At 48.8% G+C, this 27,014-nt stretch overlaps 14 protein-coding genes across 14 annotated transcripts; 6 read left to right on the forward strand and 8 right to left on the reverse strand.

Annotated features, from left to right (window-relative positions):
* Positions 1-452: 452 nt before the first annotated feature.
* On the forward strand, positions 453-2,558 carry N7503_007891 (glycoside hydrolase family 1 protein; the record flags this gene model as incomplete). Its single annotated transcript, XM_057067438.1, has 6 exons — positions 453-619; positions 667-877; positions 930-1,413; positions 1,470-1,530; positions 1,578-2,156; positions 2,204-2,558. The coding sequence occupies 6 exons, from the start codon at positions 453-455 to the stop codon at positions 2,556-2,558; spliced, it is 1,857 nt and encodes a 618-aa protein (XP_056921119.1).
* A 333-nt stretch (positions 2,559-2,891) lies between these two features.
* On the forward strand, positions 2,892-4,881 carry N7503_007892 (mediator of RNA polymerase II transcription subunit 17; the record flags this gene model as incomplete). Its single annotated transcript, XM_057067439.1, has 2 exons — positions 2,892-3,163; positions 3,219-4,881. The coding sequence occupies 2 exons, from the start codon at positions 2,892-2,894 to the stop codon at positions 4,879-4,881; spliced, it is 1,935 nt and encodes a 644-aa protein (XP_056921120.1).
* Positions 4,882-5,383: 502 nt separating this feature from the next.
* On the reverse strand, positions 5,384-6,951 carry N7503_007893 (NAD(P)/FAD-dependent oxidoreductase; the record flags this gene model as incomplete). Its single annotated transcript, XM_057067440.1, has 3 exons — positions 5,384-6,274; positions 6,326-6,870; positions 6,930-6,951. 3 exons carry the CDS (start codon positions 6,949-6,951, stop codon positions 5,384-5,386), a joined length of 1,458 nt encoding a protein of 485 aa, XP_056921121.1.
* A 113-nt stretch (positions 6,952-7,064) lies between these two features.
* On the reverse strand, positions 7,065-7,649 carry N7503_007894 (gamma-glutamylcyclotransferase family protein; the record flags this gene model as incomplete). Its single annotated transcript, XM_057067441.1, has 1 exon — positions 7,065-7,649. One exon carries the CDS (start codon positions 7,647-7,649, stop codon positions 7,065-7,067), a length of 585 nt encoding a protein of 194 aa, XP_056921122.1.
* A 373-nt stretch (positions 7,650-8,022) lies between these two features.
* Positions 8,023-8,437, forward strand: N7503_007895 (uncharacterized protein). Its single transcript, XM_057067442.1, has 3 exons — positions 8,023-8,154; positions 8,202-8,373; positions 8,420-8,437. The coding sequence occupies exons 1-3, from the start codon at positions 8,040-8,042 to the stop codon at positions 8,421-8,423; spliced, it is 291 nt and encodes a 96-aa protein (XP_056921123.1). The 5' UTR covers positions 8,023-8,039; the 3' UTR covers positions 8,424-8,437.
* A 153-nt stretch (positions 8,438-8,590) lies between these two features.
* N7503_007896 (uncharacterized protein) lies at positions 8,591-9,513 on the reverse strand (the record flags this gene model as incomplete). The annotated part of the gene is made up of 4 exons (XM_057067443.1): positions 8,591-8,776; positions 8,836-8,992; positions 9,043-9,150; positions 9,203-9,513. 4 exons carry the CDS (start codon positions 9,511-9,513, stop codon positions 8,591-8,593), a joined length of 762 nt encoding a protein of 253 aa, XP_056921124.1.
* A 1,789-nt stretch (positions 9,514-11,302) lies between these two features.
* Positions 11,303-12,670, reverse strand: N7503_007897 (uncharacterized protein; the record flags this gene model as incomplete). The annotated part of the gene is made up of 3 exons (XM_057067444.1): positions 11,303-11,898; positions 11,958-12,478; positions 12,543-12,670. Coding segments are annotated over 3 exons (1,245 nt in total), but the record flags the coding sequence as incomplete, so codon positions are not given.
* A 1,822-nt stretch (positions 12,671-14,492) lies between these two features.
* N7503_007898 (ATP-dependent 6-phosphofructokinase) lies at positions 14,493-17,181 on the forward strand (the record flags this gene model as incomplete). Its single annotated transcript, XM_057067445.1, has 4 exons — positions 14,493-15,213; positions 15,264-15,760; positions 15,816-16,959; positions 17,119-17,181. 4 exons carry the CDS (start codon positions 14,493-14,495, stop codon positions 17,154-17,156), a joined length of 2,400 nt encoding a protein of 799 aa, XP_056921126.1. The 3' UTR covers positions 17,157-17,181.
* Positions 17,182-17,684: 503 nt separating this feature from the next.
* Positions 17,685-19,294, reverse strand: isn1 (IMP 5'-nucleotidase ISN1; the record flags this gene model as incomplete). Its single annotated transcript, XM_057067446.1, has 8 exons — positions 17,685-17,777; positions 17,836-17,975; positions 18,026-18,820; positions 18,877-19,024; positions 19,075-19,089; positions 19,147-19,167; positions 19,213-19,223; positions 19,270-19,294. 8 exons carry the CDS (start codon positions 19,292-19,294, stop codon positions 17,685-17,687), a joined length of 1,248 nt encoding a protein of 415 aa, XP_056921127.1.
* Positions 19,295-19,877: 583 nt separating this feature from the next.
* On the forward strand, positions 19,878-20,591 carry N7503_007900 (uncharacterized protein; the record flags this gene model as incomplete). Its single annotated transcript, XM_057067447.1, has 1 exon — positions 19,878-20,591. The coding sequence occupies one exon, from the start codon at positions 19,878-19,880 to the stop codon at positions 20,589-20,591; it is 714 nt and encodes a 237-aa protein (XP_056921128.1).
* Positions 20,592-20,769: 178 nt separating this feature from the next.
* On the reverse strand, positions 20,770-21,222 carry N7503_007901 (GNAT family N-acetyltransferase; the record flags this gene model as incomplete). Its single annotated transcript, XM_057067448.1, has 1 exon — positions 20,770-21,222. One exon carries the CDS (start codon positions 21,220-21,222, stop codon positions 20,770-20,772), a length of 453 nt encoding a protein of 150 aa, XP_056921129.1.
* A 338-nt stretch (positions 21,223-21,560) lies between these two features.
* N7503_007902 (putative endo-1,4-beta-glucanase) lies at positions 21,561-22,817 on the reverse strand (the record flags this gene model as incomplete). Its single annotated transcript, XM_057067449.1, has 2 exons — positions 21,561-22,552; positions 22,631-22,817. The coding sequence occupies 2 exons, from the start codon at positions 22,815-22,817 to the stop codon at positions 21,561-21,563; spliced, it is 1,179 nt and encodes a 392-aa protein (XP_056921130.1).
* A 765-nt stretch (positions 22,818-23,582) lies between these two features.
* N7503_007903 (uncharacterized protein) lies at positions 23,583-24,552 on the reverse strand (the record flags this gene model as incomplete). Its single annotated transcript, XM_057067450.1, has 4 exons — positions 23,583-23,976; positions 24,035-24,072; positions 24,103-24,414; positions 24,442-24,552. Coding segments are annotated over 4 exons (855 nt in total), but the record flags the coding sequence as incomplete, so codon positions are not given.
* A 589-nt stretch (positions 24,553-25,141) lies between these two features.
* Positions 25,142-26,852, forward strand: N7503_007904 (glutathione synthetase; the record flags this gene model as incomplete). The annotated part of the gene is given in 4 exon segments (XM_057067451.1): positions 25,142-25,249; positions 25,260-25,346; positions 25,409-25,954; positions 26,016-26,852. The coding sequence occupies 4 exon segments, from the start codon at positions 25,142-25,144 to the stop codon at positions 26,850-26,852; spliced, it is 1,578 nt and encodes a 525-aa protein (XP_056921132.1).
* Between the last annotated feature and the right edge of the window lie 162 nt (positions 26,853-27,014).

A 27,014-nucleotide genomic window follows, 5' to 3' on the forward strand; every position in this document is an offset into this window, starting at 1 on the left:
TTCGGGGTTTGGCTCCGTACTGTGTACAAAATTGAGATCTGTCAGCTCTTAGTTTCATTTAGGCATTCATTGTCACATTTACAAAGGCGTTCATTCAGATTAATTTTTTATCATTTCAAGTGCTTAATGGGAGGTTCATCCTCGGCTTGATTGATGCGGGGAAATATGGGGACGAGAGTGGAGACTTCCTCTACGACCGGACATTGCAACCATGCTCATTCCGTTTTCAACACTTCCAATTGCAGATCGACCCTTTTTGGAAGTTGGAACGATGGCCTGCATAATCCGCGCCAATCAATTAAGCTTCACCCCTTGGCTAAAAGTCTATCACACTTCTACCGATAATTATCCGAATTGCGTAGTGGACATAGATCGGGTTCCTGAGTACTTAACGATCCTGCCCGCTGTCTTCCTTCTAGCCACTTCTCAGGAATATCATTGATTGAGCAGACATGCTATCCCTCACCATCTGGGTCGCTGCCCTCGCAGTAGCGGCGGAGGCACAAGAAGTGTATATCACCAAGACTGGTAACTCTGCTCGGCCTCAATGCACTGGCACGCTTGCTTCGCCAAGTTTCCATTTTCAGCCCTTCTCATACACCCTCAAAGAGACGATCAGGTAGGCTCTATTTGCTCTTCAACTCATTTCTCGCTAAATTTTGAGAGATATGCAACATCAATCCCCTCACCAACAACTACGAGAACCTTCGCTCCTGCCTATTCAAAAGCAGCCAAATTGCTTAAGACAAGCTTTTCCACGTCAACTTGGGGAAGTTGGCTTCCTGGGCAGACCGAGATCAGTGCTACCGATACCTTCGATCCCTATGGGCAAGCAGCTTGGTCATCAATGTGGTTACAAGCTGATCTCCAGAATTATGTTCGTCAAAACAGGGGTCAATCATAAGTGCGCACTGGCTAATGACTTGCAGACCACAACGGGTCTTCTTTCTACTACAGTTCACCCAACCCCAATACCAACCAGCGAACTTGTCCTTCCACCAGCTGACTACTTTGGCCCCACCGATTGCTATGATTTTCCAGACGATTTTGTTTTTGGCGTGGCTGGCAGTGCTGCCCAAATTGAGGGTGCAATCGCTCTCGATGGCCGCTCTCCTTCTCTACTCGAGAAGCTCATCACGGGCGATAAGCCAAGAGATTACGTCACCAATGAAAACTATTTCCTGTACAAGCAGGACATCCAAAGAATGGCGGCCATGGGCGTGGAATACTATAGTTTCACCATTCCATGGACACGGATTTTGCCCTTTGTCTTGCCCGGCACCCCTGTCAATCAGCAAGCCATTGATCATTACAATGATGTGATCAAGACTGTTCTCGATGCGGGCATGCAGCCCGTTGTGACAATGCTTCACTTTGACAGTCCATTGATGTTTGTCGCCAGCGACAACATAAGTATGTTCTCCCTAGCCTCCTGATGCCTTCCTAATTTCGTTATTGACCTCTCATAGCGAGACACCCGGACATCGGGTATAACAATGCTGGCTATCAAAATGAAACTTTTGTCGATGCGTAAGTCAACAACCTTTACACTTTGGCAACGTTGCTGATGATCATAGTTTCGTGAATTATGGCAGGGTCCTTCTAACCCATTTTGCGGACCGAGTCCCAATCTGGGTCACCTTCAACGAGCCACTCCTCTATGCGTTTAATTTCCAGGGTGTTGACAATGTTGTCCACGCCCACTCCCAAGTCTATCACTTTTACCACGATGAACTTAAAGGCACCGGAAAAATGGGTCTGAAATTCAATGATAACTTCGGCGTGCCCAAGGATCCAAAAAATGCCAGCCATGTTCAAGCCGCCAATCGATTCCAGGAAATGCAACTTGGATTCTTCGCTGATCCTATCTTCCTTGGGAAACAATATCCGGATTCCGTGTTGAAGACTCTCCCAGGCGCCAGGCGACTCAATGACACGGAGCTGACGTATATAAAAAAGACAGCCGACTTCTTCGGCATTGACGCTTACACTGCTACAGTGGTATCTCCTGCCGGTGAAGGAATTGATGCGTGTGCTTCCAATCCCTCTAGCTCCAATTGGCTGTTTCCATATTGTGTTAACCAAGAAACCACAAACATCTACGGATGGAACATCGGATACCGGTCAGAGTCCTATGTGTACATCACACCTACCTAGTATGTTGCACTCCACCAGCTCTAGTCTTTTGCGCTAACTGTTCCAGTCTCCGAGAGTTCCTTTTCGATATTTACAATAAATGGAAACACCCCATCATCGTATCTGAATTCGGTTTCCCTGTGTACGGCGAGGCCACCAAAGACCTACCAGATCAGCTGTTTGATTCTCCTCGCAGCCAATATTACCTCTCCTTTATGTCCGAGGTGTTGAAATCGGTCTATGAAGACGGGGTTGAAGTCATTGGTGCCTTGGCTTGGAGTTTTGCTGACAATTGGGAATTTGGGGACTATTCTCAGCAGTTTGGCATGCAGGTGGTGAATAGAACCACCCAGAAGCGACATTACAAGAAGAGCTTCTTCGATCTGGTGGATTTTGTCAAGACTCGACAGAATTCGGATTGAGATTCAGATGTGGTTTTATAAAGTATATAATGCACATGTGAATGGAACATAACTGGAGCTATTTAACAAAAACGGTAGCCCTTGGCCTATCGATATGAGAAATTCTTTACCAAAATTTACTTAGGCATATAGATGACATCTTTGAAATGGGTTTACAACTTCTTACAACTTCGATTCCAAGATGGAATCCAACCACCATGGCTTGCGTATATCACGTGATGTCCTTCCCCGGAGATAAAGTGTCGATTGTAGCCGTAGCTCACGTCCCCACTCCCAGTTCTTCAACCATCTCATTGTCGTATCTGAGTGCAGTGGGGTGGCACTCACTACATCATGTCCGACTCATTCACTCTCCCCCTTCGTCCCATCCTGGAGAAGCAGGACCACCCTGACACCCTACCTGTCGAAATCTCTCAAATTAACAGCCACTGGGGTTCATTTCGAGATGTCAACGAAGAGATCCTCCGAACCAAGATTGCCGAAGAGAAGGATCGCGATAATACACAGGATTCAGAAGACGGCGATCAAGGGGATGGCGATGTCGACACCACAGAGCGCCTCGAACAACTTTACAAGAAGCGCGCCGATATCACTCAGTTCGCAGTGTTGGTGGACCTTATAGATCACTGGGCCGAATTGAAGCTAATTCAGGCAATTTAGAGCATCTCACATGGAAGCCATGTTCGCCCTCGATTTCATCTCCCTCCTCCTATCGAAAAATGCCCCGCGCCAAGCCGAAACCTCCATGTCGCCGTACTTGAAACAGATCGCGCCCCTCGGTTCTTTGAATGCGGATGTAGTCAACCCCCCTCCAAAATCCGAATCAGTAAAGAGAGATATCTCTTCTGTTTCCAGGGGTTGGAGAATTCAGAACTTCAACTCGGCATCCAGCAAGCTGTTGAAGGCGGCTGCACGACTGGAGACGGAAGTCGCATCGGAAACTCGGTACTGGAATGAAGTATTGGCGGTTAAGGACAAAGGTTGGAAGGTCTGCAGGTTGCCACGCGAGAGGCAGGCACTCGGGGTACAGTATGGCTTCATTGAAGCTACACCGGTGTTTCGCGACCGTGGCCTTGCTTCCTTACGTCGATCTGAGGATGGAAGCTTGGTCCTCGACAAAGGACTGATTCCTTCCGGAGCTCGCTTTGTGCGGGTGCGTGTGAAGCAAGGCTCTCACATCTCCAGCAGCACAAGACCATGCCCTTCTACTTCCAATGATGCCGACTCCATTGAGCATCGCATCCTCCAGGCGCGGGACTCCGTCTTTGAGGAAGAATTGTTCCACGAATTGGTTCGAGAAGCCCGATCTATGGCAAGCTCCGGTGTGACGACTCGTCAGAATCTCATTCAAGTCCCCGCTTCTGAGGATCTCGAAATCCTATTGGATTTGGTGGATGCCGATGATGAGACTCTTGATGCAGACGAGGATCCTACGGCGACCGATAAAATTTTTGCGGACGGCTTAGCACATTCGATGCGCATCCTGCTCGCCTTTGCTCATCGCCAAAATCTGCGCCGTCGCACGCAAATGCCGCCGCCATTGACTTCAAAAAAGCGGACTACACCGGAATACCACCTGCTTCGTCCCGCCCTAGCTTATTTCCAGCATCTAGCGCAACTCCGCCAACTAGAGTCATTCGTTCGCGATATCTATGGTGTCCTAAGATCTTCTGGTTTGGACATCCCTGATTTGACTACCAAAACATTTACAAACGGGCCGCCGCCCCCTTCATCATCCTCGGCAACCCCACTTGAGGCCCTCGTTCAAAAGATCCTCATGCCAATTGAGTCAGTGCTTCGAGGTAACCTCTCTACGCCTGATACTTTCTTCAGTGTCAAAATTCGAACAAACCTATCTGCGCCACCATTTAGCACACATTACGATGTGAGCCTCAACTTCCCTACTTTCTCCGACGTCAAGTCTCCAGGTCACCTTGCATTGAGGGCTGAGGTCGAGGCTGCCGTCACCCACATCTTACTGTTAGATGTGGTCTCCAGTATCTCGTCCCATGAGCGATCGTTGCCAAAGAACAATTTCGACGATACTTCCAAGACATGGGACGCAATTTATCCTCATCTAGGTGAATTGCTATTATCTGGAAGTAGCCCTGAGACTCACAAGAAGATGAAGGTGGTCCTCTCCCGCCATGAGCTTTCTCTCTCCACTTATCTTGTGCGCAGTATTGATGGCGTTGGGCGTGGTATCCACGAACTGCAGTCTCACCGTACTGAGACCCGTACCTGGAATCCATCCTCTTCCATCGGCAGTCCTAACAAACGCCCCTCGATGCTGGAATTTGCCAATGCCGAACGCAAGCACTGACCCGGCTCGGAAGCCGAGTTTGAGCGGGCCGAACCCACCCACCAGCCGTCCTGAACCACCTTTGGTCCCACTCACAATATCAAATGGGCTTGTGGTTTAGTGGTATAATACTCCCTTAGCATGGGAGTGGTCCGGGGTTCGATTCCCCGCGAGTCCATCTTTTTTGCTTTTGATACTTTCTCATCGAAAGTTTTATGGGGCAGAGGAAGTATAAAAAGAAGGTGGGCGCGCATCATCACGGGTGGGGCGCCACCCAAGAAATTTTTTTCTCTCTGGTGTTTAAAGCATTGAAAAGGCGCCGGAAAGGAAATAGATACCCTTGCATAAAACTTGACTTAAATCAGATCAGTAGCTAAATCAAAGGCTTCTAGTAACTTAGACTGGCAAGGCTCCTGCAGTGAAACTCGAATAGGGATACATCTGTTTTATTGTATGGAGCGGCCACAAATTATCATAGCAACTGCCAGGCAAGGAACTCAATGCCTGTACATGAATTAACTACTCATAACTTGGAGGTCAAAGCCTTAACCGACTCAGGTGCCGTAAGAATCTCTCGCAATCGCTTCTCACTGAGTCCATACGCGTCTGGAAGCCAGTCACCAGTGCCATTTCCAAGTATCAGAGACACCAGTGCCTCGCCACTCATCAAACAATTAGCCATTCCATAACCATTGAAAGCGGCCGCAATCCACTCTCCCTCGCCATTGCGACCGGTCAGTGATGTTGGGAGTTGTCCAACCAGAGGCAGCCCATCAGATGAAAATCCCATGATCCCGCTCCAAGAGCTAACAACCTTCCAGGGTGGCATGCCGCTTTTGCCAAAGAACTTTGGGAGGACGGACTGCAGATGGGTTACAGAATTTTTATCCACAAAACCATCATCAGCTGAGACAACGTGCTCTATCCGAGCATTCTCGCCTCCGAGATAGAAATAACCGGTCTTCGCACTCTGTCCCAGATAGTACAACCCATGGCCGGACTCTTTGGTTGCAGGATCGTATGTGACTGGGTAGTGGAACCCCCACGAGAAAGATTTTCCTTGATTTGGCATTGCGTTTCCAGGGTCTTGGACCGTCATTGTGCCTTTAAAGGGGTGAACACGGCCGCGTAGCTTGGGGATGAGATGCCCCGTATAGCCATTGGTGCAATAAATTACATTTCCGGCTCGGAGGGGGCCACGAGGGGTCCGGACGATATACGGAAACACGGATGTTACTGGTGTGACGAAGTTGGATTCGTGCTGAACTGCCTGGACGGGCGTAGTCGTCTCGATGGTAAATCGATTTGGGTACTTCTTCATCAAAGCTGCGAACACTTTCGTCACTAGGCGATAGGGCCATACGGTCCCAGCTGGAAGCAATGCTCCTCCTTCAGCCCCGTGGATTCCATACTTCTAAGGGAACGTCAGATCAATCTATATTAGTGTAATGCTGTGACAACGAACCTTTATTAGAGTTTCCTTGTCAAGAATTGTGTACAGGCCTTTCCAGGAAGGGTGATCTGATTCCAAACGCGCGATGCTCAACTTGAAATTTCGAAAAGTGTCTTCAGTCAAGAAGGATCGCAGCTTCTGAAGTTGCTGCATTTCGCTCGCGTCCACGGCACCATATTCCTTGATCAATTCTTGCATCCTCTGCAGATTTTGAAAGGTAAATGATACAATCTTTCCCGCCATCTCTGGTCCATGGGTCTCGGCAAGGTGCATGTATTCTTCACCCACGTTGGCGGCCATCTGGCCTCCATTGCGCCCCGTCGCGCCGGAGCAGAGGGTTCGAGCTTCTAAGACGGTTACTGTTGCTGCTGGGTGTTGCTCTAGCAGAGACTTGGCGACGGCAAGTCCGGTGATACCAGACCCAATGATAGCGAAGTCCCGTTCGGTAGGAAGGCTTGAGGACTGGGCATTCGCTAATTCATGAGGGACTTGTTGCCAGTAAGATTGGGTTGGGTTCGGTCGGGGTAAGCCTGGATCGGCCATCACCAGTTTTGCAACTATGTTATATCAGTACGTCGGACGAGAATTGGGTTGAGCACAGGACCTGGAGACTTACCGAGATCTTTATTAGGCTCCATAGTGAAGTTGTGAGTACAACCCAAAAGTAATGCAAAACAATAGTCGCGAGAATATAAGTCGTGCGGGGTTCGCTATCTTATCATGATAACGGACTTTTCGCCCTTGAACCTGATTAGGCAGGTCCAGCAGATACATTGTGTGCTCCCAGTCGTCCCATTCTTTTCAACCAGATCCTCAGGTCAAAAACTCCTTCGCTCAAATCCTCCTTATTCCCTTGGAATATAAATGTATACCCGAGTCCGTCGGTAGGCTCCTTTCCATCGGTATAGTGAATGCGACAAGGACTAGCGCGGTAGTTGTTTGTTTCGTATATCGCAAGCTTCACCCCGTCTTCAATAGTTCCGACATTATAGACTGTGCCCACCACAGCAGAGTCTGGAGCTTCCACTAGTGCGGGGTATTGCCCCCATAACTTACACTCATAGCCCGATATGCGTGCCGGGCGTAGCTTGGGCTCGGTTTCCAGTTCCAGAATCTCACGAACCATGCAGGGGTCGGTCAAAGTGCCGTAGCAGAAGTATGATCCAGTGGGTGCATCATGTACGTCCACAGGTGAGTGCGGTGCTTGGAAGAAGCGGCTCGGAGGGGTTGTTCTGAGTTTTAAGACATGGTCGGAAATTTTCAAGCCCAGAATCTCTGGTGGTGGTGGTGTGGGCGGACTTTTGGAATTAGTCTGGGTTTTTGCGAGATCGAACATTATCAAATCTGAATTGGAAAGGGGCTCAAAAGAACGTTTACAGGAAAGAGGGGATGACAGGGGTACTGCTGACCTAACACAACATGCATATAACCTCATCTCTAATGTGCTCTTTTATGCTCACATGCGTGATATTATCTTTCACTTCTCTGTTGAAAATAGCAACTTCTAAATTTTTTTGGCTATTTTGAGGTTTTAAAGCCATGGTGCGGTATGCACTATGTCGTAACCACATACCGGTTTGCATTCCACCAGGAACGTGCGAGGCAAGCTTTAGCGACTATAGGAATGCACGACTTGTTTTTTCCATATTCTGGACTCTTGCTATAAAGCTACTCTTCCCGCTGGATTGCTTCCGTTGGCCCTGTAGACTCTTTTGCCTAATTCAAGATGAAATTCTCGTCTGTTATTCTCGCTGTCTTTGCCTTGGTCTCCACTGGCCTGGCTGACAAGACGTGCGTTCCTAGTTTCGATTACTGCTCCGATGTTCTGATCAAGGACAAAGGTAAGCCATTCCCGATTCGTAGTATTCGCCTTTTACTAATTCTGTAGGCTTCACCGAGGCGGATCTGAAAGACGTTATCAACGGAACCGATGTTGCAGATCAGCCCTTGGAGAATGTCCTCTTCCATTGCAAGAACCCTGGCATCGTTGGTCATCCCAAGGCCTGCCCTAACGGATGCAAAGATCCTAAGCAGGAGGGCAGCCACTCGTGCGACGCAACGTAAGTCTCACCTAAACTATTTACGATCTTTCTAATCCGGCTTTAGATAAATGACGGTTTAGTCATTTCTTTATCCGCAACGGCAGTAATCAACCGGTGTATCGAGACTTTATCTTTATTTTAGGGAATTTTGATAAGATTTTTCATAAGCAACTGTTCGTCTCAAGGTCGATAATCCGTAGTCTATAGTACATCCGTGGACCTAGTCTCAAGTTACCTACCATGCGGCCTCTCCACCAGGATACTGGTTGGGTCCTGGCGCATTCTCCCAGCCCGGAACATGTATGTTAATTAGCTTCCCGTTTTGAGATGGACTGCTCTTTTGCACGATATCCACGACTTTTTCAGCACCCACTTCAACGGGCAAATCCGCCCGAGATGAGCCGAGATCGGTGCGCAACCACTTATCTAAGTTAGTCGGACTTGAACATGCATCACTAAAGGAATCATTTTACAACTTACACCGGGGCTGACAGCTAGGACAGTGAAGCCTTCTATCTCATACTGCTGGGCATATTGGACAGTTAACATGTTCAGTGCAGCCTTGGACACCTTATAGGCAGGTGTAGGTGCAACGCGAAAATCTCCCGCTTTGGCAAAAGTTCCAACAGTACTCGATCTGCTAATATTAGTCTTTGATATTGCCGGCAAATGAAACATCAGACTCACATGTTTACTATCGTCTTCTTGCCCCCTTGGCGTAAAAGAGGCAAGAATGCCTGTGTCACGGTATGCACAGAAGTCACGTTCGTATGGAAGATTTCATTGAGATTGTCCCTATGTTGTTCGGTCAGCCATTGTCCAATAGCTTATAGTACCATTTGCTCACATTCCCTCCACCCCGGTCGGCGAGTAATCCATCAGACCGGCATTGTTGATAAGATAGTCAAGTCCTCTGCCATGCAGCTTGCCTTCCACCTCACTGGCAGCTTCCAGTGCACTTTTCTGGTCGGTAACATCTAATCTGACCCATTCAACTCGACCTGGCGAAGCGTTCACAATCTCCTTTAGCTTATGCGAATTATCGGAGCGTGCAGTGGCAATTATCTTTCCCACTTCTGTTGCTGGTAAGGTAGCCAATCGGGAGACCAATGCCAAGCCAAGACCACGAGATGCACCGGTGACCAGATACGAAGCCATACTGCAAATTCGACTTCAGCTAACTTGGCGAGCGGGTGGATACTGTTCGAGGGTGAGAATATTCCAAGGAAAGATCAATTGAGAATTGATATTGAACATAAAGAAGCGAACGATGCCAGGAAATACCTCGGAAGTTAACTGGGATTACACGTTCTTCAGAAGCTACGTAATCGCCCAACCCCGCTTAACCCCGGGCCAAGTTCGCCAGCTCATATTGACCCAGTTAATGTCCGTGCCAATGAGCTATCCTAGCAGACTATGGTAATATTGCTAGATTGTACAGATACCGGCGCAAAATCTAGGACAAGACTAAGAAACACAATGTTGGTTATAGAGCATTATTAATCCCACTACTTCGGCGGACGGATTTACGGGTTTGGAGCCCGAATGCCGAGATTAAGAAAAAATGAGAGTCAATTCCAAAACTGCTGAGACTTCATCTGGTGCGAAGTGTAGTCCAGCCCAGTGAAGTGAGAAGGCATGAAGGGTCAGATCATTTGAACAACAATTATCCTGATACTGTAGATTTGACCCACACTATTGCTCCTCTTCTTTTGCTAGTCATGATGTTCCAGACCATCCGCTTGTTGCTCAAGAGCTCCCCGATATCATGACAGGCATCATTTAATGTTCTGTCAGATCTCCATCTCGAAATAAGCCAGCAATTCACCTCATTATAAGTCCCCACTTCGTCCAAACACATCATAGCAGGCGACATTGGGCGCTTACAATATTACAGTACATATCTTACTTTCCTTCAGAAACAAACGAACAGCTTCGAGATAGTACTTCTTGTGCTCGGCAGTCATGAAGTCTTTGAACACTCTTCTGTCTCGGGGCCTGAGAAAGCTAGACAAATCGAGAAACAACCTTGTCTAAACGGGCGGCTGTTCCTCCTCCATCAATGCCGATACGAAATTCGGAATACCACTGTGACGGCTTCTGGCTGTACACTGGCCTAATATCCAATCAGAAGTGAGAGAAATTGTGCATCGAAAAATTCAGGACTTCCTAAGATCGAGATTTGGTAATTGATGAACATAATGCGGCTCACAATTCCGATTCAATCTGGGTACGGGCCCAAGTACAATAAATCCACAGAGATAATAAATTCATAGCCAAAAAGATCCAGATCTATCGTCGTTGTAGCGCATCAGGCACCATCTCTCTGGCGCACCTCAAATCCACAATATGTATATATAAACCTTGGGGTTTTGCCTGCGAATATCTTGCCGGAGAAATAACAAGATGTTAAAGTTTGGGTATTCGGCCATTTACACTTGTAGGAAGGGAGGAAGGAGAGGCGAAGCATAGAGCATAGAGTTTTATGACATATGCTATGGAGAGAAATACGGAAGGAAGAGAAATGATATCCGGCAGTCAAACGCTGGAAATGGTCCAGGAAACAATCTTATTACTCTGAAAACACTATACAATGGAGTTCAAAGAGAGGAAAATCAAGGTTTTGAATAACCAACGGGGATATCCTCTACCTCGGAAATCCAAAGACACGGAATTTGATGTCGGGAAGTTGGTCTGGGTGTAACTTTGACCCGTTTTCACTGTAGTCTGGTAGGGCCCGTGGAAATGAAATCGGGATTTAACAAGCTTGGCAGAAATATGCGTGATCTATAACAATATTATTTTCAAGATGAAATCAACGAGGTACAAGGAAAGTCAGGTTATATACCAACCATACATCTCGTTAGTATATGCAAGCTAATGGCAGCCCTCGGCATTTTTGTCAAAAAGGATTTACACCTGATCAATATCTCACACCATCTCATACCACTTGAGGCCTTTCGGACAAGGGGGACACGGGGGATCTCATAAGCCATGCCTGCATGGGCAAGGACTCATTTTCGTTAGTATGACCATTGGAATGGCCATTGATGTCGCTGTGGCCGTGACCATTGATGTTGCAGTTGCCATTTTCGACGTCTCTCTCGGACTGTTCATTGGTGGAGTCGCTGCGTTTATACGCCCAGCTATCGATGCCAAGGGAGCTTGGAAAGCCAATACCACGAATGAACGCTCTCCGACGAGCTCGCGGTCCCCAAGCCCAGCCTGCCCCTTGCCGAATGGGGAGATGATACATGTTGAAACCGATCCAGGCAAAAGCCATACCCATGAGAGATCCAAATATAATGTCGAATCCATGATGTCGGTAGTTGAACCACCGAGATGCGGCGATGAAAAATGCAGTGGCGGTAGGGACGAAAGTGATGACCATCAGCGGAACAGGCGGTGCCGCGCCGCGCGTGCGAACTGAGTTTTCTTCTTTATAGTCAACTCCTTTGACGGGATAGGATGGAAAGTAGGGAAATCCAACAGAGAATTTGGCGCACAGCCACAATGTTAGATAGCCGAGTCCGGAGAAAGAAACTGAGATAATAGAACATCAGTGATCGTACTCCACTTGTGGGTTTGAAGTCGCAACATACAAGATGAATGACCACTCGGAAAGCTTGAAAACCCGTCAATTGCCACGAGGGAAGACTGGTCTTGACAAATTTTGTATGAAACCAGCGTAGCGGCACCTGATAACTTCTCGCCAAGTCCACCAACCGCATAGGTCGCAATATCGTCAAGGTTTGGATTGCAACGCGCTAGCAAATCAGGGCGCGGTTTTCCGATCAGAACTTTAAGTCCCTGAGTAGACATCCATACACCAGCCAGTGCTACGCCCAGTCCCATCCATCCGACATTCCACTCCCATAGTTTGCGACGCAGAGTTTGAGACTTGGATGGTTTGGTGTCAGCTTGAGCAGCGGTTCCGGGGACAATTGCCAGGGCGCCAATGAGGACTATGGCAGCAGGGGCAAGAACTGAGACGAGGATAAGGGTCGAGGTTGTAACGGTCTCGTGCTCTGTGTAGGGATATGAAATGCCTGGATCCGATAACGAGAAGGGGTGCTGGTTTGGCGTTTGTTTATAAAACGCATAGCCAAACAATGCCACGGCGCTGGATTCTTTGTTAGATGGAAACGCCTTGAGTTACTTGGGGGCATTCGGAACATTCTGCGCACATAATAAACACCCAGTCAAGAACGTAAGAGAGTACCAGTAGCTTTGAGATACGCGCGAGAAGAGCTGGGGCACCCATTGCGGGCAATTTGCAGTCGACACGGCCGAGTGAGTTTCTAATAGCTATATAGAACAACACACATATAGTTCAAGGGAGGTGAGAGATTCCACGTTAATTGTGTCGTGCCTGTGCGTGCTCACGGGCGCTAGGCAACGATCCCTTCTTTAGTGGGTCCGTTCTCGATGCGATTTGTCGACGTCACGCAATCAATCTTAGATATTGTCGAGAATCGAAACAAAAAGGGGGGTAGGGACCGAGAAATATAGGTTAGAAAAGTTGAAAGGGAGAACTTCAAAGAAAAAGGAAGTCAGGCGGCCAAGTAACAAAAAGGTAAACCTTGGAACGCTAGGCGGCGTGGCTGAGTGTGGTCGGCGCTATAGGAGTCTAAATCACGAGCGGCAAACGAGCACATGGCCCGGACTGGAACTACAGGGGCCGCTCCACCTTGCAGTCCCGAATTGTGGGGGTGATTAATGACCGTCGGGGCTTATCTTCATGTGCAGGGGCCGTAGACACGAGGTGATCAACGTTCGGGGTCTGTGCTCCCCTATTCCGGTCAAAAGATTTCCTGAATTGTTGAGTACAACTTCAAATTCCGTAGATACGATCTGGGGTCCGGTCATTATCCCCACAAGGCCCCTTGACTTACTATTTCAGGGTAGACTTGGCGGGCGCTATGTTTTGAGCACTACAATCAGACTCCACCTGCAGATCCCAGGTCCACGCCAGTTCAGCTAGCTCGGTGGACTTTTGAGGAATATGTGGATTATTTTAACGGCCCTGGATGGTTCCTTTGCATCTATCTCCAAGTTGGCTTAGGTAAGGGAGGACTATCCTTATTTGAGTGTTGTCATTAGCACCTAAGAAGTTGCTGGATAACTGATGCCACTGCTATGTATATATATTTGTGATCGCAAGGCGTCGACATTGTGTGGAAAAACCGAGATTGCAGACAGTTACTAAGTCAGAAGCCATTCAGATGCGAAACGAACCTGTGAATTAAGAACTCAGCTTGGGTAAACTAATGACTTCCCCCAAGGTTATAAAGAATCGCCTAGATATAAACCTCGAACCCTTCTGGCTATGGGTTAATGATCCCTCTTTGAGATAAGAGACACTAATAGAATTAGCTATAAGGTTATATTGCAAAAAGATGCGCCTTATTTCATAACATGGGCTTGTGGTTTAGTGGTATAATACTCCCTTAGCATGGGAGTGGTCCGGGGTTCGATTCCCCGCGAGTCCATCTTTTTTTTGTTTTTCTTGTATGATTGTTCTCATATATGAGAACATTGGAATGGGGCAATAGCCCTTGCATTAGAAATGCCATCACCTGTTAAGAACCTGCCCTAGAGTGAAGCCCTGACATCCCAGGTAGGACAGAGACACGTGATAAGCCACCAGAGCCCGTGCCCCGCACTAAGCCCAAAACAGAGCTACAGGCGGTGAATTGGTGACCTACGAATCATGCATTTTCTGCCGCGACGATTGCACGATTTGCATGTCGCAGTCGCGTCAAATATCAAAGCGTTGAAAGCCATAAACTTGATTGAAAATCAGAGTAGAAGCGAATGCTCGCTCATCTCTAATCTTTCCCGTTTCTCCTATCTTCCTTGTTTTGCAATGTTCCAGCCGAAACGATTTCTACACTAGCCGGTTTAACGTTACTCGTTGATATCATCCGTGTCAGTGACGACATTCCCCCACTTCTGCTTTGTCTCACCGGATTTGGGCGCAACCCCTCCACTGCATTAATTGATCTTTGCCGGCGCGTATCAGTCAATAATTTTCTCCCTTCTACGATTGAATCCATCTTTTCATTTAACCCTTCAATTATCTTTCCATTGGTCTTGTGTTCGACCTCCTCAGGTCGACCTATTCCCACTTCGCCATGGAACCCGCCAAAATCCCCGTCCAACCGCCCAAGAAGCGCCGCATCGGTGTACTCACCTCCGGAGGTGATGCCCCCGGTATGAACGGCGCCGTGCGGGCCGTGGTCCGCATGGCCATCCACTGCGATTGCGAGGCCTACGCTGTTTTCGAAGGATACGAGGGTCTGGTCAACGGTGGCAACATGATCCGTCAGTTGCACTGGGAGGATGTTCGTGGCTGGCTGTCCCGCGGTGGTACCTTGATCGGCTCCGCGCGATGCATGGCCTTCCGAGAGCGTGCTGGTCGCTTGCGGGCCGCGAAGAACATGATTCTGCGCGGCATTGACGCGCTGGTGGTCTGCGGTGGTGATGGTAGCTTGACGGGTGCCGACGTTTTCCGTGCGGAATGGTCCGGTTTGCTGTCAGACCTCGTCGCAGCGGGTGAATTGACCCAGGAGCAGATCGCGCCTTACACGGTTCTCAACATTGTCGGTCTGGTCGGCTCCATTGACAACGACATGTCCGGCACTGACGCCACCATTGGCTGCTACTCGTCCTTGACGCGTATCTGTGATGCAGTCGACGATGTCTTTGATACCGCTTTCTCTCACCAGCGAGGATTCGTGATTGAGGTGATGGGTCGTCACTGTGGATGGCTTGCCCTGATGTCCGCCATCAGCACCGGTGCAGACTGGCTGTTCATTCCCGAGAACCCCCCAAGGATGGATGGGAAGACGAAATGTGTGCTGTCATTACCAAGGTATGTTCTAATATTATTTCTCTGCATGAAGGTCTTGTTACAAAATTCTCATTTATAAAACTACAGAACCGCAAGGAGCGAGGCAAGCGTCGCACGATTGTGATTGTTGCCGAGGGTGCGCAGGATCGTCATCTCAACAAGATTGCGAGCTCAACAATCAAGGATATTTTGACCGAAAGACTGGGCTTGGATACTCGAACCACAGTTTTGGGCCACACTCAGCGAGGTGGTGCAGCATGTGCCTATGACCGTTGGCTTTCAACCCTGCAAGGTGTCGAGGCCGTTCGGGCTGTTTTGGAGATGTCTCCCCAGTCCCCCGTACCCGTCATCACCATCCGCGAGAACAAAATTATGCGCACTCCCCTGATGGATGCGGTTCAAGCTACTAAGGATGTCACAGCTAAAATACACGCGAAGGATTTCGATGCCGCCATGAATGAGCGTGACGCCGAATTCAAAGAATATTACCATGCATACTTGAACACATCAACTCCAGACCACCCCAAGATGTCTCTTCCCGAGAACAAGGTACGCCTTTGACGTTTAAATGACTTATGAGTTCATTATATTAACCCATTTATAGAGGATGCGCATTGCGATCATTCACGTCGGTGCTCCCGCCGGTGGTATGAACCAAGCTACACGAGGAGCCGTGGCTTACTGCCTGACGCGGGGACACACCCCGCTTGCGATTCACAACGGTTTCCCCGGCCTCGTCCGTCATCACGCCGACAAACCTATCAGCTCTGTTCGGGAGGTCAAATGGCTCGAGTCTGACAGCTGGGTTAACGAAGGAGGTTCAGATATCGGAACCAACCGTAGCCTTCCGTCGGAGGACATGGAAGGCACCGCCAAGTGCTTCGAGCTGTACAAGTTCGATGCCGTTTTTGTGGTTGGTGGTTTCGAGGCTTTCACAGCGGTCAGCCAACTGCGCCAGGCTCGTGACAAATACGATGCATTCAAGATTCCTCTCATCGTGTTGCCAGCTACCATCTCCAATAACGTCCCTGGTACCGAGTATTCCCTTGGTAGCGACACCTGCCTGAACACTCTTATCGATTTCTGTGACGCCATTCGGCAGTCCGCTTCGTCATCTCGCCGGCGAGTCTTCGTCATTGAGACCCAGGGAGGCAAGTCTGGTTACATCGCGACCACTGCTGGTCTAGCGGTCGGTGCAGTGGCCGTTTACATCCCTGAGGAGGGTATTGATATCAAGATGCTCTCACGCGATATTGACTTCCTGCGGGACAACTTCATTCGCGACAAGGGCGCCAACCGTGCTGGCAAGATTATTCTTCGGAATGAATGCGCATCGAGCACTTACACTACCCAATTCGTCGCTGACATGTTCAAGGAGGAGGCCAAGGGTCGCTTCGAGTCACGCGCTGCTGTTCCAGGCCATTTCCAGCAGGGTGGCAAGCCATCTCCCATGGACCGTGTTCGTGCACTGCGAATGTCCATCAAGTGTATGCAACATATCGAGTCATACGCAGGCAAGAGCCGCGACGCTATTGCTGCGGATCCGTTGTCAGCCGCTGTCATCGGTGTTAAGGGCTCCCAGGTTCTGTTCTCGCCAATGGGCGGAGCTGATGGATTAGAGGAGACTGAGACCGACTGGGCTCGTCGCCGCCCTAAGACTGAATTCTGGCTGGAGCTGCAGGATGTCGTCAACGTCCTGTCTGGCCGAGCTGCTTCCCGCTCCCAGGAGACCTGGTCTTGCTACGAGAGTACGTAACCATGGAAAATGTTTTCCCCTTCCAATGAACATTTACACCAAGTCCAACCCATTCTTCTATCATTAATTCCCCATCGGCTTTCTACCACCCGAAGAGTCCCACTTTCCGCCCCTTTTCAGTACCAGATGTTAACGCCTCAACCCTTTCCAGATCCCCAATCCATCCCTTCCATCCCCAACTCCCCATGAAGAGACTATTCTACGTCTCCGAACATGAGCCCTTAAATGCTTGTGAAAGGATCTTGTCGGTCACCTCAGATACGTCGGGGTATCTCCTTATGATCGAGACTGTCCGCCTAGACATGGTGTCTACATACCTGGCAATCGACTTTGGCGATAACGGTGGACGTCTCCCTTCACGTTTGTATGATGCTACGCCAAAACCGCCCAGACTTGATGAACTGGGTCACTCAGACTAGAGAGTGATAGTCCTGCCTTATGCCTTTACCTTCTCGCGTGTCTATTTCGGAACGCTGGCTTCAATTGTCTCGACAACCTTACAGACAAGACCTGTAACATAGCATTACACCAATAGAAAGCCAAGTCAATTCTTTTTTTCTTTTGACTTCGAGCCAGCCATTGACGGATTTACTATCGAATTTGGTAAGATCAAAGTATGATTAAAATAGTAGAAGGAAAAAAAGAAAATCAAATTCCGTATTAAGATCATGATGCATAACCGGTGACATCTGCTACGTAGTATGCATTAAATGACAATCACGAAGGGTTCACCGCAGTTTCCAGCTCGTCCAAAAGGTCCACCGTTTCGGCAGGACTTGCAATCCAAGCGGTCGTTGACGCCAAGCGAGCCTAAGGTGTGATCTTTTGTGAGTTTGTTGGTTCTGATGAATCAATGACAGGTACATACCTTGAAATCATTCGCACCAGCAGACAAGAATTGATCACCGATATGCAGGGTCTTCGAAGGGTCAATTCCGCCAAAGTACTGTTGACAAATACGCACACCCCACGACTTATCACCGATATCGACGAACACATCATTGCCACCTAGGCCGAGTTAGTAATAGTTCATTTGGGTAACGGGGGAGGGAAAATACCGTTGAAGGCGCAGAAAGGCAGCCGCGAACCAACAGTAGACCTCTCCACGGTGTTCTGAACCACAAGGACAGTCTCTTCCAACTGTTCTCGGTTGATTCGAACCCCATTCACCGGATAGACGCCCACAGCACGATCCTTGCGCAAGACGCCAGCGGGGAGATTCAGGTTCGCAGCACAATCTCGAAGTGCGGACTCGGCAAGATCAAGAAGCTCTTTGATGTCATTCTCCGCCCATGCCCGCATATCATCGAGCAACCATTCCTCACGAGGCACATAGGTGAGACGAACCTCGGAGTCCTGGTCGAAACGGAATAGGAAGTTGCTTTCGCCGCCCATTACAATAATTCCTTGTTTCTGGGTCGGGGTTAAGGTGGTGGAAGCGTGCACGGCATCCAAGAGGCCGTACAAGCGACCGTAATACTTGGGGGCTTCTTCATACCCTGCGGCTGTCACAATGCCGACCTTGCGCCCCTGTTCTAGGAGGCGAAGGATCCGAGGGATTACCGGATTGTCTGGAGTCAAACAGGCACCGTCATCGTAGAGAGTTACATCTCCGTCAAAAGTGACCAATTCAACCTCGCTGGAGCGAACCAAGCCCAATAACTGGGCCGAGTTCAAGATAAGCCGGATATCGTTGAACGAGGGCGCCACAAATCTCCGCCGACTGATGAATCGTCGATCATCTTGATACTTGAAGGCATCTTCAATGTGTAATCTAGTAAAGAAATTTCCGACCGAGGGTACCAGTAGCTTCAGCTTGGACTTGCCGAGGGCGCCCTGTTCGTGATGTTGAACTGCGATAAATCAGCCACAGGAAAAAAAATATTAGGCTGCCTAAATGATCACTCACTGTGATCGGTGATCAAGTTTTCGACATCGCGCATAATCTCTGCATAGCGCTGATAGGTGTCGGCAGCGACTGTCTTCAGCCCCTCCCTGTGTTCCTGGTAATCGACATTGGGCTGGGAGTGCAACACAAAGGGGACAGCCAGTAGGCCCTATGAACGATTAGTACTATTTGTATGTCTCTACATACATCATGACGTACTTTAATCCATTCTATCTACAAGTATCTGTTAGTGAAGTGTCATCACAGATCGACGAAAGAGGGGCCACGTACCAGTTGATCCCGACGATGGGTCTGCGGAGTCAGTACCAAACTAGCCACCTATGGAACAATTCATACCTTAAGCGCATCTACACGGGTCAGCAGAGTCACAGCCAAGAGCAGAAAGGTTCTTACATTCAACACGATAACGAGTCGTCATGGTTGTTCCTGATTGATCAGGCTTCTGTGTTTGCGAGTTGTTTATCTCCGGTGCACGGTCCCTTCTGACTCATGAAGCCACATGAGTCAGTTCTCGTGACATTCCATTGGTCGATTAGTCAACTTAGTTCATCCTGATGGTCAAGGCACCGTGTCTCATACCAATCAACCTCAGGCTCTCAAACGTGGCTGCGCTAAGGAGTCAATGAGCCCCGACTAAGGCAGGTCGTCTTTGTAACCTGAGCACCCGTCTCGCTGCTGACCCGGGTCTAGAATAGAACCTTTAATACTGAGATGCGCAAATGTGAGCAAAGATGACTCTTAGGCAACACTGCCACGACACCCGGGTCATGCTCTATGCGAATCCAAGCAGCCACCGTCAGATTTTGACGAGTATGGAAGCCTGGATAGCCTCCAGGCAAACCTATTCCCAGCTAGGTATATAAGGTATAGATGTCCGGTGGTAGATGTTCAGATCATCAGTCAACAACCAGTCAACAAACAGAAACTCTACGCTCCTTCATCACGAACGGGTAATGCTACTAGTAGCATCGGTGCAACCAATACACTCTCCAAGTGCCTCAATGATGTCAAGCCAGGGCCGAGATCAAGCTCATGGTCTTCCACCATACAACTCTTTGGAAGGATTCGATGATTCAATGCATTCCGAGTCCAAGGAGTATTTGCTTCTTCCCGAACAAGCCGATGAACCAGGCTTCGCCGTTGCTTCTACATTAACACGAGGCCTGCAAGTCCCTTCACGGAGCGCTACCTGCTCCTCCGGATTTGATTACCCGGAAGAATTGTCGCAACACCGAATCTCAGAAAAGCAATGGAGTCAATTCACTCAAGTCATCCGTGATGAAGCAAAACTCTCCCGACAACAGTGGACCACCGTCATCGGCAAGGGTCTGGGAACGCTCGCGATAGGCGGCTTGATGGTCGGCTTCTTCGGTGCTATCCCGGCAGTCCTCGTCGCACGTCACATCCGAAGACGAAAGGAGAAGCGCAATTTGATTTCTGCGATGGAAGGGGAACAGGGTGAGCGTCTGGCTCACCATATTTCGTTCTGGAACGAGAACTTCTTCCAGCCTCGCGGACTCTTGATTCGTGTCGATCTGCCAAATGAGCTGCTGGAGGATATGAAGGACATGGACCTGCACCTGGAGGGCTTCGAACAGTCTGATCCAAGGGCCCGTGACCGAGCCGCTCTGAAGGCACGCATTGTCATTATTCCAGTAGAGGAGTCTGCACCGCTATCAAGAAGCGATTCGGAGACAACTTTAAGGGCCGAATGATATGTTCAAATGGGACCGTCTTTTTGGCTTCCCTGATAGAGACTTGGATTTGGCTATGGATCCTCTGTGGTTTACCTTATCAACACCCCTAATGAAAAGCATATCTTGTAATTCATTCCCAAGTTGAAGACTCCACGCGTAGAAAACCAATGAACACCCGTGCACAGGCTCTCGTCACTTATGATTCGAGAACCATTCCCATTTCCTCGGGGGCCGATTCCACAAATCCATTTTTGAGATAGAGTCTTCGGCCAGCCTCATCGGCCAGCAATGAAACGTAAGGCTTGCCATCGGTAGGTGCCCGGTTTCTAATCTCCCGAAGTAAAGTTTTCAGAATCACATCCCCAAGGCCTTTTTTCTGGTGTTCAGGATGTACGGCCATATCCGCGATATGGAAATACCAACCACCATCTCCAATCACTCGTCCCATTCCGATCGGCTGTGGGTCTCCGTTGACACCATCGAAGGTGACATAACACCCGTACCAGCTCCCGGTGGAGACTGCCGCTGCTTGGGATGAAGTTTTGGGAGAGAGCCCTGACGATAATCGAAGATGTCGGTATTGTGGAACCGAGGGGTAACCGTGGTGGATTGTATATCCCAGAGGAAGGCTCAAATCGTGAGAGTCCATTTTGCACAGGACATATGGAGGGAGAATGCTCTTAAATCCGCGTCAGCAATATTTTGAACTCCGAAGAAAACGCTAAACTGCTTTGGAAATAGCCCTGTTTTCCGCTTACACCCACAAGTCCTCACAATTCGTCAGATAGAAAAGAGCCACAATCATAGTCGCACTCTTGGGATGATCAGTACAGGGCGACGCCGTTTAATCAACGATTTCAGGTATAGTGATAGGAAAGTCAAAACGTCGGGGATACCCCTTGAATTTTCAAGACGACCAGCGCTACTTGAGTTGAATGACCAGAACATAATTTCCTTTCAATGTTGCACACCCCTATTTATCCCAATTTAGGCAGCACTTGCGACACACTGGTAATAATAAGGATTCATCGAACTGCAGACAGCCTGGGTGGTGCATGCAGTAGCACCCGTCCAGTTTATACCTCCACACTGACCGTATAAGGATTGTACTGAGCCACCAGCAGCTGCGTCGCTAGCACTGCTAGGCGCTGTAGTGATGGTGCTAGCGGGAGCAGTGGTAAGCGCTGGGCTCGAGCTAGTGGATTCCTGTTGGATAGCAGTCGCTGTCTGGAATTCCGATACCTCGGTGCTGGAGGAGACCGTGGTTGGCACAGCGATGGGTGTGCTTGTACTTGTGGAAGTGGATGCGCTTGTGGCAACAGCAACAGTAGCAGCAGCAGCAGTCGAGCTTGTAGTCTGAGCACTATCGCCTGACGCTGTCGTGGCAGTGCCAGTTGAAGTGATGACGGAAGTAGCCTGCGTGACCGAGACAGCACCACTGTAGAGAGTAGGCCCTGGAACATCATAGGTGGACAGAGATGAGTAAATGTTGACCAGAATCCCGGCATCGGTGGAGCTATACAACTTCGTTCCCAGAACACCGGTTGGGTTTTCCGTTCCAGAACCGGTAACGTGCAAGTTGAAACATTGGGGGTAATTTTGGGCACCATCGGACTCCTCCGCACTGTGAAGCGCAATGATCTCATTTCTCAGCACATAGTAGCCGGCTTCAATGGTTGGCGGGATCTCAACCAGCCAGCTGTTGTTGTTGGCGATCAACTGGTCATCACCCCAGGTACCAGGAACATCCGTGTCGCTGACCAGACCCACTCCACTGATCTTGAAGAATTCGAGGGTTGTTTTGTCAACAGTCTCACACGAGTCTCCGCAATTGGCGAGATAGGTGATGACTGGTCCGTGGTGAGAGTCAGGCCAGGCGGTCCACTGGAGATTGACCTTGTCTCCAGCTGCGATCGTTGCATAGCCCTTGGCATTTGTGGCGTTCTCATGGCAGATGATATCAGATGTGCCGTATGCATCTGGTGGGGTGTCAGCAGGTTTTTTCAAATGGTTGCAGCGAGGTTGTTGGGGAAGCATTCGACATCGTCTCGACTTACCAGGGGAGATGAAGCCATTTCCAGTGTTTGGTGTACCCCACGCTACCACGGTCGGAGGGTCGGATTCATAAGGAAATGTGTCAATATCCCATCCCTCGTATGAAACTCCATTAATGACAATGTTCGTGATATGGCCGTGACCAGCAACCAAACTAGCCAGGAAGAGCGGCCTGATGACGTGCATCATCGTTCAGAAAAATTGCAGCTTTGAGATTGACAGGTTTTTTGGTGATTTAATTTGTATGAGTCGTTTGAAAAGCGGACATTGTCCCGCTGTATTTATATCTATTGATCCCCGAAGAAAGGGTTGATTGCCCATGCTCAGGACGCCTCAAGTTGAACGAGACCGCCTGGAACAGGGTGGCTAATCCAGAATCAGTTAATAGCGGAGCCGATTGCCAAACGCTTTCTCCTGCGAGCATCCTGCGTTATATCAAGTTAGCGCCCGTAGAAAGATGCCTTTACTACATCCGTGTCGAAGAAAAGCCGAACCAAGGACTCCAAGCCGTGAAAGCTCCACATGGGACCATATCACCAGAAACAATCAAATTATTTCGAAACTTCGAGGCGTGACATCTTTCAAGCCTCTCAATTATGGCGCCAATTCTTGGCACTAGGCGCCCTTGGCAGAAGAACGGAGACATAGTGTGACACGCTAGTTCCGGATAAATTGGCGATGGCGTTGTTCGGACCACAACCTTGTTTTGTATTTTGACCCACTTCGACCCTACAAATCTGGTCATCTAACATTGAGCTAAGATGAGAAAGAACGGGAGTCTTATCTTGAGACAGGTCTAAAGACTTGCCTGTCTTTGATAGGTGGTATTAATCTACCTCCACATCGTGAAACAAGGCTCAAATGCAGGTGTTTATCGTAGTAAGGGTTAGAGCCGAAAGCCGTTACACCATTTCAAGCGGGTAATTCTCAAGTCTGGGATGCGACTTGGTAATTTCAAACGTCCAGCTGATCTGCGCCCTGCACTTGGTCTTCTACGAACAGGGATGGACTCCGAACACCTGTTTGACTCGGTCCTGAGCCATGATGGGACTCTTCAACCATAGTAACCTCGGTAGACTTAGACTGAGCCCTGCTAACTCGACTGATTTTGCTCCGTGCGTTCCCCATCCATAATTGAAACAAAGGTTTCATAAGTAGTAATGAGCCACAAATGATCGCATTGTCAAGTTCCAAGATTGTCCAGATCAGGGTCATGGCGCTGTCAGCTATTGATGGATCATGTGAGTGAACAATTGACTTTGTCGGATAATATGTGAACCAGCCTGTCAAGTCTTCGGTCTGGAAATGTCTGAGGGCGACTAGACGAAAGATGCTGAAGACGCAGACTCTGAGAAGCAGAAACTATTAGCAAACAGATGACCACCGAAAAGAATAAGCAGTCTTACAAGCATCGGATCGAAAATAATAATGTGATTTCGATCTTCTATCGCATTAGAGTATGCAGCTTCCAGACGATCGGTAACGGAAGACAGAGAACAAGGACATTGCCTAACACCGACAAGGTTCCAATAACGAAGAAAAATGTATCCTGGCCCTTCATACAGTGGCCAGACATATGTTTGATCCAATAATATTGAACTGGCCAGCATTGAAAGGTATTTCCGATGATTGCCGTCGTTCCCCATATAATCACAAGTACAATCATGGCTATTGCAAGCTGCCTGAAATACTCCAGGCAATCCAGGAGCCTTCGGAGAAATAGCACAATTGACACTTTGATAAAAACCTGGGCAGGCGGCCAACACTTTTGCAGAACCCAATCTGCCTATTTGGAATCAGCATGCTTTCATACATATGTGACTTCAAGGGTTCCAAGGTTGCATGGATTTACCAAGGCAATCCGCCGTCGCTCGTCACGCGGTAAAACCCAGATAGGTTTTCCAATGCCAATACCATATATGGCCGCTGAATGGCATCAATTAACCAAGTCCGTTGTCTCAGGGAACGGCACTCACAATATATGGTATATATTGCGACGCCCTAAGTATATAACACCCACATCCCCATTAGTGTGTCCTCGACTCGCAATTTATGAACAGTAATGTACCGAGCGTATAGACGAAGACAAAAAATCACGGTCGCAACGGCAGTACCGACGATTGGAACGATGATAAGAACAGTTGGCCAGTAACGATTTGGCGAAGCTCTCATCTCTATCAACCGCGGGCCAGCATCGGGGCACTTCAGCTCCTCGACTTGGGCTAGCTTAGAGCCTCAATCAACGTGATCTATCGGAACTGCAGATAGAATCTTGGGTCATTGTTTGCCGCTCGGCGGCCGCTCGTAGAGTTATGCAACAGGCAAAAGGGGTCATCTTGTTTAATGAGATGATATGCAATTGAGGTTATGACAAAAATATTAAGCCTGGCATTTCGTGTCGGGCGAAAATGAAGACGTCATCTCGAACTCGGGCGCAACGCCGTTGTAGCGCGGATATGGACCCCGCGCCCACCAGAAACCACGGTTGACTTCTTCATTCTACCCAACTTCTCATGGCAGAACAGGCATATCCCCCCGAATTGAGTGAGCAACGGTTGATTGAGTTGGTGACCCAGATCAAGGTTGTTTTCTCCAATAATCCCACAAAATCGGGACTGACGGTATGATCAGGATTGGCAATTGAACCATGGATCACTGTTGAAGCTCGTTCAGACCGAGACTGAACATAGTGTTCTATCCCAACCGGTGGGTGTCAGTGTAAGTCATAATTTCTTATCACCTCAGGTTAGTGTCCTTGAATAATTTTAACACCCCGCCAGTGTTTTCCGACCAAGTTTCCACGGGCGCAATTTCAACAAGCGCTGGATATCCAGAAAATTTTTAATAAATTGTATTGTGCTGTTGCAGAAGATGATGATTTTATCTACAATGCTATCAAAGATCTCCTTCCGGGAGATCCTCTGGCAAATGCGCTTTGGGGAATTTATAAAGCGGCGAAGAAAGCCGAATCAGTCCAGGACATCTCTGTCGGAGTTTTTCGATCGGACTATATGCTTCATGTCAGTGATGACTCGAGCGATTCACTTGACTCTCTATCGAATACGACTCTCAAGCAGGTGGAGTTCAACTCTTTCTCTTGCGCTGGCGCTACCCACGCAAACAAAGTAGTGGACATGCACCGATATCTGACCCGTCGTGGGTTATATAATGTCGAAGAAAACCGGTTTGACCTATCATCGCTGCCGATCAACAAGAATGTTGACTCTCTAGTATCGAGCCTGGCATTAGCACATAGCACCTATGGACCACCAAGGGCCAAGCTAGCAAAGGAGACAGCCGTGCTATTTCTTGTACAGCCAACTAATGTTAGTATGATCTTTACCCCTCATCCTAGCCTTGGTGATACGGGCATAACGAGGAAACTAGTTCAATATCGCAGATGAGAGGCCAATTGAATATGGACTATGGGACAGGGAGAGCCCTGTGCCCGCTTACCGGCTGGGCTTTGGACCAGATGTTCTTCAGTATACATGGCTGACCGCTTCACGCGAGTTGCTTTTTCAACCGCCATGGTTAGAGTCGGCAAGCCCCATAGAAATCTCGGTTGTCTATTTGCGTGCTGGGTATGAGACATTCGAATACGATCAAACGGGCCTGGACGCCCGTCTCCGGCTGGAGAATTCCACTGCAATCAAATGCCCCTCTATTCTTGGTCACATCACGACTTTCAAGAAGGTTCAGCAAGCATTGACAAAGCCCGGGGCTCTCGAGAGATTCTTAACGGAATCTGAAGCTGCCGCCATTCGTGAGACCTTTGTCCCGGTCTTTCCTCTGGATGGATCAGCAGAGGGTCTTCAAGCGCGGGAATTAGCGGGCAACCCCGAAACGGCGAGTGATTATATTTTGAAGCCGTCTCTGGAGGGAGGGGGTCACAATGTCTATGGAGAGGATATTCCTGGGTTTCTGGCATCTATCCCCGAGTCAAAGTGGTCCTCATACATTCTGATGGAGCGAATACAGCCACCAGTCCTATCAAATTTGCTCATGAGCTCAGCGGGGATTGATGGTGGAGAAGTTGTATCAGAGCTTGGCGTTTTAGGAACCTGCCTGTGGCGAAGAGGCTCTGTAGGCCAATGTGAAATGCTTCACAACTCAGTGGGTGGATGGACTTTCAAGACGAAACATGCTGATATCGATGAAATGAGCGTTGTGAAAGGATATGGGTGCTTCGATACGCCATACTTGGTCTGTTCTGCTGAGTAGCCTTGACAAGAGGTACATAGATTACATTTCTTGGTAACTTACTATTTTCTCGTGTTCTTTTCATGTCAGTTTGCCTTGCAGGGTCTAAGCTTATCAAATGCGGGGAAGCGAATAGGGGTGATCTTCGGGAGTTGAATCGACATGTTATGGAGCTTTTTTTTT

This window comes from Penicillium pulvis, assembly GCF_028828015.1.
Source record: "Penicillium pulvis strain IBT 33274 chromosome Unknown contig_5_segment0_segment0, whole genome shotgun sequence".
In the NCBI taxonomy this organism is placed as follows: domain Eukaryota; kingdom Fungi; phylum Ascomycota; class Eurotiomycetes; order Eurotiales; family Aspergillaceae; genus Penicillium; species Penicillium pulvis.